The sequence below is a fragment of the Takifugu flavidus genome, chromosome 1 (genome assembly GCF_003711565.1).
Source record: "Takifugu flavidus isolate HTHZ2018 chromosome 1, ASM371156v2, whole genome shotgun sequence".
Taxonomy (NCBI): Eukaryota; Metazoa; Chordata; class Actinopteri; order Tetraodontiformes; family Tetraodontidae; genus Takifugu; species Takifugu flavidus.
The window spans coordinates 27,209,821-27,222,082 of record NC_079520.1 but is presented as its reverse complement, the minus strand read 5'-3'; the positions used below and the strand labels follow the sequence as shown (position 1 = coordinate 27,222,082).

Genomic DNA, 12,262 nt, shown 5'->3' with positions numbered 1-12,262 from the left:
GGGGGGTGGAATTTGCCAGTATGGCTTCTCTCCCTTCTGCTTTTCAGTTGAATTACTGGCCAAGGGAGGGATAAGTTATGAGCAAAATGTCAATTTCCATTCCATTTACACTGCATGTTTTTTTTCCTCCAAAAGTGATGATTAAGCTGCTGCGTACATGCTACACAAACATAGCGAAGTAGAAAGCCAAGCATCTTTTCCTGTCCCTCTTTTCCTTGACTGCTTTTTCCCCGATTAAATACTGCATAAAAGCGTCACGGCTTGATGAAATGAAACAAACCATCCCAGAGGATAACACCTTTACTCCTCGCACGGGAAATAATCTGGTATTTTTCAGAGCCGATACGATCGGGAAGGGTGACACGCTGTGATGTGCGGCTCAGCCATGGGCGTGCGTTGGAAAAGCACCGTTGGCTCGTTAAGCAACAGACGTTTTCATATCTGAAGGAGTGATTAAAAACACTTGCGCCATTTTAATTAATGCTAACCACTTCAAAGAACACACAGCCATGAATAAATTGCATGAAAGTGCCCAAGAAAGCAGCTGGTGAAAGTTTTAACTTGAAACCAAGTTATATTTCAAGAAAAGCTGCATTTTGTGTGCTTCATTTTTGGGTTTATAGACTGAAAGATGGAAATCTGAGGTTTTAATAATATCATCTTGGGTATAAGTAAAGGTTAGGGAAATGAAATTTATGTTCCTCGATCTTTTAACATGAAGAACGAAGCCTCTTATGATGAAGCCATCTTAATTAGAACAAAAGAACAGAGCCTCCATCAGTGGAGTTGGATTCTATTCTGAACAAGCACCTTTGTAGATGAGACAGATCTATTCACAAATATCCTGCTGAGCAAGAAAAACACACTAACAGTCCCTTGATGATCATTCTGAATTATCTGCCACAGATGCCATCATCAGAGTTCTGCAACAACAGCGGAATGAGACCAATCTGTGAATTAACAAAGCTAACAATTACACTCAAGTCCGCCTTAGTAATCAGCCGTGAGTGCAGGGATTATTTGTTTTTCAAGCTTTGGTCTGATGCTGGAAGGCTGAGTGCCTCCTTTTAAGATTTAAAGATTTGGAACATGATTTATTTATACGGGGAAACTGAAGGCTATTTTTTGTCAATGTAAGTTTCAGAGTAATCCCATTTGCAACAGCAGATTCTTTTTTGCTGTGACCTCTAACCTCTCAGTGAGTGTGAGGAGCAGAGGCTGCATTGGCCTGGAGAGTGGAAAACAAGGCCCTGTCACCTCCCGACACACACACACACACACAGCAGATAAGCACTGAAAGGACAAATGTTAGAGACAAGGAAGAAACTTTACAGCCGGTCATGTAAAAGCACACAGGCAAAAAAAAAAAAGTTAGATGTGTGAAAGACGGGGGTAGTAAGAGAGGAGCAGAAACTAGCGCATGTCACTGATGTGATGAGAGAACACTTTGAGGATGAATGTCTTTTATCTGCGCCAAGCCGAGCTGACAACCGAGAGCTTGAATAAGAAAGCACAGCGAGACGGCGGCAGCTCCAGTCTCATACAAAAACCATGAGAGCTGGGGCAACATTTCACCAGTCTGCGGCCCCATTTCTTCTGATAAATGCTTTATCACAGCAGCTCGGAGCCGCCGAACATAACAGCGAGTGGAAGCTTGCTTTGCCCTAAAATTACTTTTTTTTCTTGGTGCAGTTTATTTGTAACCACATAAAAAAAAAAAAAAGACATTATGTGGTTAGAAAACATCTACAACAACTGCCAACGTCTCCCAAGGTTCCCCCGTTCAAAGACTCTGCAGGTTCCACCATGTGAAGTGCAGGATGGAAGCAGCGGGAAATGAGCGTTTTCCCTTCCATAACAACAGACATTACACAGATTAACAGCCTTTGTTGAAACATACTATTAGTACACAAGTTTCCGTCAAGGACCACCAGATGTCAGATGATAGGTTGTGCTGACGGAGGTGGGTGCTGGCCCGGAGCCACTGAGCAAGTAAGAACAGCTCCCCCCCCCCAACCTATAGTTCAGGATGTAGGTTAATCGCAGGTAACTTGACTGGAGTGACAATACAGGGTGGCAATTTAAAACTCCCACATTCAGAAGAGCCTCCAACAGTAACACACACAAATAGTGCTTCACATAAAAGACAATCATTGGACCATCGAGGATCGAAGGTCAAATAGAATGTGCTGCAGTTCTTACATGTCATAAAATAAAATGAAGGCCATGTTGCAGACTGCTGAGAAAAGAGCTTCTCATTGTGTACAAAGGAGCCGCCAAGTCAATCTCATTAAACACAACTGCGGGTGTTTATTGGCTTAGCTCGTAGGTTGTGTTTTGAGCAGCAACTTCAGAGCCTTTATAAACTGGTTCTGCAAGAGGCTGGCAACTTTCTTTCTTTCCTTTAAGGCGATTGAATTAGATATGAAATGCAAGTGGTGCGCGGGGAGGACAGGTTACCTTTCCTTGACTTGAACCTTTGTTATTTCTTGCTGGCATCACATCGGCGCCTCCGCGGCTGCTGCGGCGGCGGCTGCGGCTGTTGTTGCGGCTCCTCCGGGTGTCTGCGCTGCTGCAGCGCTCCGTGCGGCTCCTCGATCCAAAAATCACCCAACGGGTCAGCGCGTTTCCGAATCGCTGCCAAGCAGCTTTGACAAGAGAGCCCCCCCGGCACTGAGACGAGCAGAGCTGTTAGACTTCGCTCCGAATGTGGGAGGCGTTCACGGACGCGGCTGGACGCTGGGACCGCAGCAGGTAGCGGGGTCCGCTCCCTGGCCGCTACATGCGCAAAGTTGGGGGGAGGAAAGCGGCCGGGACAGGAGTCAGGAGCGCGGTGCCGTCAGTGCCAGAGGGTGCCCAGTGCCACGCAGCGCCGCAACATGGAGTGCTGACCTGCCTAGCGCTGCGTAAAGGTGGCGGAAGCTCTAAAACACCTGGCTTCCGCTATGGCCTTTCACAATAAAATGAACCTGCCCCCCCTTCCTGTGAATTCACGAAGCGTGTTGAATTAACGCCTAAACCTCAATCATATGTGCCACATGTTGTTTTGCGTAATTGTTGAATATGCGGTCTAATTTTGTATTTTTTCTTGCTGATTTGTCGCTGCTGGGTCCAACCATGTAAAACTATGCAGGGGGGGGGGGGGGGGGGGGCACTGGGGATGGGGGTGGATTTAATAAATTATTTAGGATCTAGTTGAGAGCACCTACATCATTTATAATTATTAAAAAGAAACAAGGTCGATACTAATCAAGGTTCACTTTTCCTCCCGTGCAGATCAGAGCATCTGACATCTGTAGATGACCGATGGGGAAGAGGGTTCCCAGTGTCAGACATTACCCTGACCCCCCCAGTCAATAATATTACAGGAACATCAGCCAGAATTACGACCAAGGGTGCTGTATAAGGTAAAAATCAAATATCCAGTGCTTTGCCAAACGGCCTTGAGTGAAATGGATGTTCTCTGAGGCACCGACGGAACGTATCATAATGAAATCAATACCTATTTACCGAAGGGGCCATTTAAAAGCAACTTGCAACATTTAAAGAGTGAAGTAACGTTTTATATCAATTAAACGCAGATTTTAATAACTGGTGGGGTTTTCCTCCTGCCAGTGCGTTGACAAAATGCATTTGGTTTAAGCGGTTTGACGGTGTTTAAAAGGAGACGGTTCTGTCCATAAAAGAGATGCCAGCTTGACTGTAATGAAAGCTAATGCATCTTTCAGTTGACAGGCAAAACAAACGCGCAACAGGACAGATTTGTACAAGAAAAGGTTACCTCTTGACAAATGGGGCGAAGAAATACCTGAAGGAAGCCCTGGAAACCGGCCGTGCTGTGAGCTCAGAGCAGCGTGGACCTCATGACTGTGGTGGCTACAGAGCGACGGATGGTTGGATCCCACAGTCCTCCAGAAACACACTCTTCCTTCCTTGTTGTTCACCCACCGTCTGAATTCAAAGCCTAGAGAGAGTCGCGATTCAGCCGCCTCTCCCCAGAATGGACTGAGACGCCTAATCGGGATGCCTTACGCAAGACTGCGGAGAGATGGCAGGAGTTGTGAGGGGCCAGAGGAGTGTGAGTCAGTCGAGCCTGGCCCTGGATCTCCTGCTTATCTATTGGACCTCCTCTGACACAGACGGCTGCACGTGTCAGGCTGGAGGATCAGTCGATCCTTGAACGCACAAGTGTAGTATTTTAACTGTGAACAAAGCAGAGCGGGTTTCCTCAGACATTGTTTACGCTCGTGTCTTAGTCGATAAAGTACTCTACTTACACATTTGCATCCTCTCTGTGGCCGTTCAGTGACATGTATGATATGAAACTTCCGAGAATACACGCGCACGCATGGACGAAGCTCACAGTAAAAGAGGTAGTTTGTGTTTGATAATTAAAGGTGTCCTACTGAAGAAATAGACTGATCCTCATAAAAAGTTCAGAATTCTGCGGCTTCTCTCTTCTTTATCTCCCTTTCTTCTTGATAGCCAGCAGGTGTTTTGTTGTGGGGGGAAATATACACTCACCTCACATCTTCAGTCGGCGGCTGCACTGAAATATCACCCTGGCCTCCGGCTCATCCAACCACAATACACCTGACAGCAGATACAGGTGTTCCACTTGGCTGGAGCTTTGCTTTCTGCGGGATTATTTCACACCTGCAGTGATGATTCAGACAAATGCTCCACCATGCTGGGGAGCTGCCGTCTGTTGTGATGCGGGAATCAATGTTACAGACATTAGGAATTCCTTTCAAACTCACTCTTGGGCCTCAAACCTCTGCAGGCCAACAGAAAAACTCCTGCAATTCACTGTCCAAATATCCGATGGACAAGATCGATTAACTGGGAACGTGGTCCTTGACGGCTCTGTTGAAGACCTTAAGGTTAATATATATGACATCACAGTAACAAATATACCGTTATTACAGCCATTAATTAGACAGGGATGCAGATACTGACCAGTTATTTGAGATCGATCAAAGCGGCACCAAACATCCAGTAATATATCTTCAAAAAGAGCCACTCTTCACCCACAGTTGATCACTTGCAGTAACGGGATCAATTGATCCTGAAGAGTCCGACTGAGGCCTAAACATCATGCCTTCAGAACGTCCACAGAGCTGCCGAGGAACTGGATCTTCTATTATAAGCTGTTCTCAGTTCCTGTGCTGTTTTTAGACTAAATGTCTGCTGTTGGTTGATACCTGCTTTGTTTTTATTAGCTTGACAATATCCCTGGCTTCTGGAGGAGCGCGGCGGTTGTGCGTCTCATTTTTTGAGGCAATAACGTAACCCCGCAGGGTATCAGGAGCAGCGCAGGTCTGAGCATGTGAAGGACGCAGCATGAAAGGGATCCACCCATGGGAGGACAAAAACATGAGAACAGAACACCCTGAAGAGGCAACACGATGACACACCTTTAAACAAACCCCAAGAGCAAAACCTCCCGGGAGGCATCGTCGCAGCACACGTCCCTACAAAGCTGATCCGCCGCTCCTGCAAGTGACAACCTTGTGCAGTAGTTACGGTACTGGTGGTGATCACCAACATCTCCCTCTTCTACAGGGAGAACAACCTGCCAACACTGGCTGGATCACAGAAAAACCAAGGCAGCATCACTTATGAGTTTCTAGATGCACACACAAGAATATCAGGTGGCCCCCAAACACAAGGACTCCAGCAGACAGTCAGAAAGAGGCACAGCGTGATGGTCATGTGACACAGTGAGCATGTGTGTTCAATTACTGCTCAAGCCTCCGGTGCTAACCTTTAACAAATCATCAGACTAATTAAGAAAAACCATGCAGCGTATAGTTGTGAAGGCAGGAAATAGGATGACTGTAAAATTACATAAGTATAGGTTGACAGAATATTACCTCCCTGGAATATTATTATTTAGCTATTTTTGTAGGTTACCAACTGAGTTTCATCACATTTCAAGGGATCAAAAGACAAAAACTCATTTCCCAAGAATGATAGATGTCATTTTTTTAGTGACTACAGACTTAAAACAGGCAACTAAGCATCTTTATTGAATTGTGAGTAATAATTCTAGCCCTTAACACTGCTTCCAAATCTTAGAACAGTCTAAACTAACACTAACATACTCCTGCCAACAACAGACAGGTAGAAAATAATGCAACCCCGCAAATAGTTTCTTCATCCCTCTCCCTAAATGAGGTATTTCCATTAACAGATTTTGTCCTGTTCTAATCCAATTGTCTCACTTACGGCAACAGTACACATGCTGCGTCAGTATCTATTCATAGGAACAACATTAAACATACACTAAGAGTATAAAGAAGCAGTCAGGGAAGGTGGTTACAGGAAGAAGGGTCTCTAACGATGTGCATCAGTGTCACACGAGCAAAATCGCTGATGCTTCTGCTTGAGATTCCCGTGATGTGACTCAGCTCTTCTACAATCTGCAATGCATTAAAATAAAGCTTACATCAACACAAAACGGTAAAGACTTGAAGTGTTGCAGGGTTACTGTGCATTAACAATGGCTCGGGGTAAGTTGCATGACCTTATGAACGCCTGCTTGTAATGTAAATGCGTTGCGGATGCATTTATTGGTGTTTTACCTGTTTCCATTTTTCCAACCAGTGAATGAATGAAGCCACAGCGATGACTCCAACACCAAGAAGCATGTAGTCTTCAGTCACAGCCACAAACTTCTCTCTGTTCAGAGTTGAGTTGGGTAATTTTCTTAAATTTGCTTTCTTTTTCAGCACCGCACACTCCAGTTCAGCCTCACGTTGACAGATGCTGGCTTGACAAAAAGAACTCTGACGTGCTTTGTGACAGCCGAATCTACAGACCAGCTAGTGAATATAGCAAAGCGTTTGTCAAGCAAGAAGAGGAATAACTCCCAAAGGAATCTGCAGAAATGACAACAGAGCTAAAGGACTATTTATAAAATAACAGTGCCGGTGCTCCCCAGTGTCTGAACGTGCTTCCCCTCAGCTACTTTAAAAGCTAACCAGGTTTTGATGACAGGCTGTTTTCTACTGCCCCCAAGTGGTCAAAACCGGAACATAACCTGTTATTCTAAGTACTCTTTGTTATCAGGCGGTATAAAGATGTACCAATTAACAATTAATAGCCCTTTGTTGATGCGTAAAAACAACAATACCGACAGCTAACAGCTGTCTGGAGCGCCAACCCAGCTGCTCATCCACTCGGCCATGACAGCAACCACCTGTCCCGGAACAACAACGCCATACCTCTGTTCTTTGGATGGGCTGGCGCACTGAGTGGTAGACACTAACAAGGAGTCGAAGATGGCCTTTCTCTCCAGGCTGACAAACTGGAGGACGTGGTGGCACAGCTCATGGAGCCGCTCCACAGGGATGGACGGCTGATTGTTTCCTAGGAAAGTTTAGTCCCCTGAACACTATGTACCAGTTTGTCAAAGAGTGCACCAAACAATGTTTGGTAAAAGTAATTCAGTTCTCAATTCCAGTGTAAAAACACAGCAATTATGGGTAGAAGGCAAACTTTTCTTCATATTTGTGTATCTAAGTATCTTACCGAGCACCTCCAGAAGAACCTCCACATACGTCAGTGGGTTCGGGTCATTTATTCTGAACTCCAGCACTTTTAAAACCATCAGCTCTGATTCCAACAGTGCCTGCTTAGACACGCTGTGGCCCACTGAGTGCAGGAAGCGTACAGCAGTGTCATTGTCGATCCTCTGAAAAGATGTTTTTTTTAAAATAATGAACACAGGGCTGCAATGGTTTAGCAGAACTTTGTCAAAGAAACTGCCTGCAGAACGTACCTGGGTGAGAAAAGAGAGTTTGCTTGAAAGCTGCACACAGGAGAAGATGAGGACGGGGAAGTTCTCCTTCAGCATGTCAAACATCCCACCCTCAGTTGCACCTTGAGGCGTCGGCTCAGTCAGCAGCTCTGAAAGGTGCTTCACAATGAATCTGTGGGAGATGTTTCACATCCAGCCACAGCTGAGCAAACATCACCAGTGGTGGGCCAAGATAAGGCAGACGTGCCCCACTCACTTTTGCAGTATTTCAACGGCGTGGAATCCAGCCGCCGGGTCGAGCTTTAGCTCTTTGGTCATCAGGAAGATGTATTCTGAGTTAGAGGGGAAAGCGAAGGCAGGAAACCAAATCAAAGGTGTTTGTTTTGAACAGATTTATGCGTTCAGCAGAGAGGAATGTGTAAGGCAGTAAATAGAGACACAGTTATTCTGATAAACACCTCTCTGCTTCTTACTGACAGTCAGTTATTCCCTCTGAGCAACTCATCATGAGTTTTATGGGTTTTTAAATATTTAAATATATGATATTAAATATATGATGAATGACAGACATCTCACTTTTATATCCTTTATCCCCCCATGAAACACACAATAGCTAATGGTATCCGCCATGTATTATTTTTGTGAATAAACGTCTATAAACATCTGGATGCTGACTGGAGGCCGTTCGCAGCTGCTTCCATCTGTCAGCAGAGGCGCTAACATCTGGAGGGATTCAGCCAAATTGGACATTTCTACTTAAGAATCAGCCTCAATCATAACAGCCCTAATTCCATGGTGTAATAATCCACATGCACTCCAGCTGGAATAATTAACACCGAATTTGATAATAAACCCCCACTGTTAAAGAAGAGAGGTTTTCCGGCTAGCTTACTGATACAACGTTTAAAAGATAGAAAAACAAAGTTACTTAGAAAAGGGTATTTTTAAAAAAAAAATCATGTAATTTATGAAGCGCAAGATAGCGTTTGTTAGGAGTTTAAGGGTAAAGCGTTAGCTTTTTATGCGTTAGCCCTGTGGGCTAGGTGACGCACTTACCAGTGAGCCTCGCGTCTCGGAAGTTTTCGCTACAGTTCGATACATTTCTGAGTTTAAATTTGTTTATTTTGTTAAGATTAGTGAGGAAGTCAGAAAGCAGGTCGGCAGAAGCGTCTCGAAACTTCATGTTTCGACTTGATATGTAATGTGTATTTTTAATAATTTCATCGGGAATAATGTAAAAGCTATCGAAATGTAGTTAGGTTGTTATAGAACCAGAGAGGTACTACTGTCAAGGGAACTTAAGTCGAAAAATTGCGGAATGTAATTTTTTGAAAGATTCCGTGTGGTTTTCCGAAAGATGGCGCCATGTGCACGAATTTTACTCGAATTGAAAAACGCTCGTCAGCGGCGCCCTCGGTAGGAACGTTTATGTTCTTTCTTCCTATCTGGGACTCTTTTGTAAGTTGCACCGTTCTTGGTGGCGCGCGTGACGCTCTGCGCAGATCTCACAGTGTATTGATGCACTTCCTTCCTCTGCTACGTGTATCCATATTGTTTGAAACTCTGCGGTAGCTATTGCGAAACGGACCTTCCTGTGTCACTGACAGCAGGCATGGCCGACAAGAAGCCGAAGGAAGGCAATGCTCCCTTTGCGACTAGGATAGACCCAACCAAAGAGGGTCTTTCTCAAGATCAGCTCCATTACATCCGCCAGGTAGAACTCGAACAATGGAAAAAGAAAACGCAGAAGTTGCGAACAAGAAATGTCGCAACAGGACTCGCCATCGGAGCACTCGTCCTGGGTATTTGTATCCTTGGCATGTATGCTAACATCAACGCAAGGTGAACTATGTAATTGTAGCCTAGCCTGCTACACTTACTTAACGCGCATATTATCGAATTAATAACAATTAGGCAATACGTTATCGTGTTAATCAATAGGGAATCGTTTAATACGCCGGCTAGATGGCATCTAAATTTCAAAAGGGAGTTAAAGTGTCTCATTGATGCTTATCCAACAAGTTAGCTGATATTGTTTTGTACCAACGTTTGCATAAATATGAGACAAGATCAGTATTGGCGACTAGTGCAGAGTAATTTTATATCATATCAGTTTTGTAGGTGTAATGAGATTATTTAAATTATTTAAAGTGTATCAAGACTTTGGTTAAAAAGACAAAAGACCTTTAACTCTTAGGATGTTTCAGTGAATGGGAATATAGTCATGTCACCAATGACAGACAAATCTGCTTTTACTCACCTGCTGATTTGCCGTTTGCGTCGCTTCCACGTGATGTAATTATATCCCTTCTTTACCAAACCTTGGCCTTGACCTTTTGCTCACCTGCCAGACGGCTACACATTTTATTCTGTGTCCCAGGAGCGAATCATGGATGAGATGGACGAGGAGGCCAAGCGTGCCAGAACACAAGGACCAAAGACTGGTGCCAACTGAGCTGCATTTCCTGACCATTGTTGGACTGTGTGTTGGTCTAGTACCCGACTAAGAAGGCACTAATGTGGATTATGTTGATTTATATTCCAACAGAGATTGATGATTCTAAGTTGGAGACATCACGTGACTTCTTCTTGGCTTTTATTGTAATGCGAGTTCTTCTGCTGACTGATACTAGACTTGGTTTGGATGTTTGTCTGTTTGTCTGTGGAAAGGACTAAATCACTGGCCTCCAAATAAGTGCACGTGCTACCCTGAAGGCCTCAACTGAATTTTCAGTCCTTAAGTGGTCTGAACTGAATGAGGATCTCGGTTAATAATGGTGATCTCAGCTAGTAATGTTAAATCTGCAGTGGCCTTTAACAACAGACAGAGTTAGCCAGTGGTAACATATTTGTGTTGGTTAAAATAAGGATTTGTAAAAATTTATATATATTGTATTTCACAAAAAAAAAATTACAAGAAACAACTTATGCAAGAAAGTGATTGTTGATGAAACAGTAAAGATTTCACAACTGGTATTTACCATCGTATTTATTTTGTCAAAATCTGATACACTGAGTCGGACCTTGCTATCAAATCTCGAGAATAAAAAATAAGACATTATAAGGGAAAGGCACAGATTCAGCATGGCAGAACAGCAGCAGCTTCAGAAAGCAATACGATGACTTATTTACATTCAAATGTTTGAAATGTGAATATATTATGACATTAGACAGAAGTCTTCTAGGGGCTCCACTGCCAGGACTATTCAGTGTGTGTTGGGAAGATTTCATAAGGCATTTTCTCAGCTTCACATTCACAGTTTGGACTGTTTTCTCCATCTCTCACAACGTTTTGGCTTTATAAGTGGGAGGGCAGAACAAATCTGAGGTGAAATACTGCAAAGATGAACTTGGGCAACATTCTCAACCTCCCTGGAGGACAAACGACAGGAAATATATTTCACTCACAAATGTGTTAAAGTAGATGTGACTAAAGTGCACGATGCGTTTGCTCAAAGGAACAAGCGCCGAAGAAAGCAAGATTTAAGGTCTAGTTTACTCCTGACTTGTAAACCTGATCTATAGATACACTCTACTATATACACACACGTACAGTCAACAGGAAAACCAGTAGTCTAAGTCCTAGGTGCATACAAAGAAATCATTTCTAATGTTACGTCAGTCATGTTGAATGAAAGTCTGAACAATATAAACATTTTCCCAGCTAAATAACTGATTCTCCCTCAATTTGACGGTACTTGCTGAAACTCAACCATCATATGTAATGGTGTATATATATATATCTGCATTTGACTTCTGTACAGTGTGGGGGGGGAAATCCTTTGGCTTGATCTAATAAAGTAAAAGTTGAGTCGAGGAACATCAACCATCTCAACACTTCCCGTGACTAAAGTAACCCAAGATGTAACAGAAACCTCGTCATCATACGCGTTTGAATGAATCAAACTATAGAATGAATCTAGATTGTTCTCGTCAGCCGCTGGAAGGCAGTGATCAAAGTAAATTCCCTGTGCAGTCAGCTGGTGCTGAGACATCAATTAACAACAGCTTGAGTTCCCAGATGGATTCTTTATGAGGAAAAGAACCGTCCATCAAGCTGTCACACGCCGAGTCACATTGTTAATACGTTAAAAATGGCAGCGAATCACACCAGCAGGAAAACGGCAGCGACCTGGTTCAGAGTCTGTAGCCTAAAAACGTCACATTTGGTACCATCATTGGAAGGAATGAAAGCATGAACCAGATTGTTCGATATTTCTTGTGCTTATTTACATCTATATGTGAACGCTCGTGTGTAAATTCTGTTATTTTTTTTGACAACAGCTCTCTGGGAAGGTTGAGGTAAGTGACCACTGGTAGAAAGGAAGAAGCGGTTTTGCTGATCAGGTGCGTTGGGAGGGCACGTTGGCGTGATCCTCCCGTGTGGGGGGGGGCCTGACCGCAGCAGCCTTGCTTCAGATGAGGTAGTCCTGATAAACAGCCTGCTTGGCTGGAGGTTTTCTCACTAGGTAAATGGAGGGAAATGTGTCATTTCTG

The 12,262-nt window shown here is 43.9% G+C and overlaps 4 protein-coding genes across 7 annotated transcripts in view; 1 reads left to right on the top strand and 3 right to left on the bottom strand.

Annotated features, from left to right (window-relative positions):
• The window catches only part of tanc2b (tetratricopeptide repeat, ankyrin repeat and coiled-coil containing 2b), a 98,639-nt gene extending 95,728 nt beyond the window's left edge, over window positions 1–2,911 (bottom strand). For both annotated transcript variants that reach the window (XM_057057938.1, XM_057057973.1), the window contains exon 1: window positions 2,461–2,911. The gene's annotated coding sequence lies outside the window, so the exon portion shown is untranslated. The remainder of the gene's footprint in view (window positions 1–2,460) is intronic.
• A 3,062-nt stretch (window positions 2,912–5,973) lies between these two features.
• On the bottom strand, window positions 5,974–9,448 carry cntd1 (cyclin N-terminal domain containing 1). The gene is made up of 7 exons (XM_057058237.1): window positions 8,822–9,448; window positions 8,022–8,097; window positions 7,787–7,937; window positions 7,537–7,699; window positions 7,230–7,374; window positions 6,588–6,684; window positions 5,974–6,425 (listed from the first exon to the last, which is right to left on the bottom strand). The coding sequence occupies exons 1-7, from the start codon at window positions 8,946–8,948 to the stop codon at window positions 6,309–6,311; spliced, it is 876 nt and encodes a 291-aa protein (XP_056914217.1). The 5' UTR covers window positions 8,949–9,448; the 3' UTR covers window positions 5,974–6,308.
• On the top strand, window positions 9,324–10,741 carry LOC130539741 (cytochrome c oxidase assembly factor 3 homolog, mitochondrial). The gene is made up of 2 exons (XM_057058299.1): window positions 9,324–9,573; window positions 10,117–10,741. The coding sequence occupies exons 1-2, from the start codon at window positions 9,378–9,380 to the stop codon at window positions 10,218–10,220; spliced, it is 300 nt and encodes a 99-aa protein (XP_056914279.1). The 5' UTR covers window positions 9,324–9,377; the 3' UTR covers window positions 10,221–10,741.
• wnk4a (WNK lysine deficient protein kinase 4a) overlaps window positions 10,737–12,262 on the bottom strand; it is a 30,094-nt gene continuing 28,568 nt past the window's right edge. For all 3 annotated transcript variants that reach the window (XM_057058059.1, XM_057058070.1, XM_057058079.1), the window contains one exon: window positions 10,737–12,230. In XM_057058059.1, coding sequence (XP_056914039.1) covers window positions 12,228–12,230 — 3 coding nt within the window. In that variant the 3' untranslated portion in view covers window positions 10,737–12,227. The remainder of the gene's footprint in view (window positions 12,231–12,262) is intronic.

What these genes read in the sequence shown, in the direction of transcription:
- cntd1 (XM_057058237.1), bottom strand. Translation starts at nt 8,948, where the DNA reads ATGAAGTTTCGAGACGCTTCTGCCGACCTGCTTTCTGACTTCCTCACT. An exon ending in AACTCTCTTTTCTCACCCAG is followed by an intron (nt 7,700 to 7,786) that starts GTACGTTCTGCA and finishes ACATCTTTTCAG; the next exon opens with AGGATCGACAATGACACTGC. An exon ending in AGCCCATCCAAAGAACAGAG is followed by an intron (nt 6,685 to 7,229) that starts GTATGGCGTTGT and finishes AACTCTGAACAG; the next exon opens with AGAGAAGTTTGTGGCTGTGA.
- LOC130539741 (XM_057058299.1), top strand. Translation starts at nt 9,378, where the DNA reads ATGGCCGACAAGAAGCCGAAGGAAGGCAATGCTCCCTTTGCGACTAGG. An exon ending in AGCACTCGTCCTGGGTATTT is followed by an intron (nt 9,574 to 10,116) that starts GTATCCTTGGCA and finishes CTCACCTGCCAG; the next exon opens with ACGGCTACACATTTTATTCT.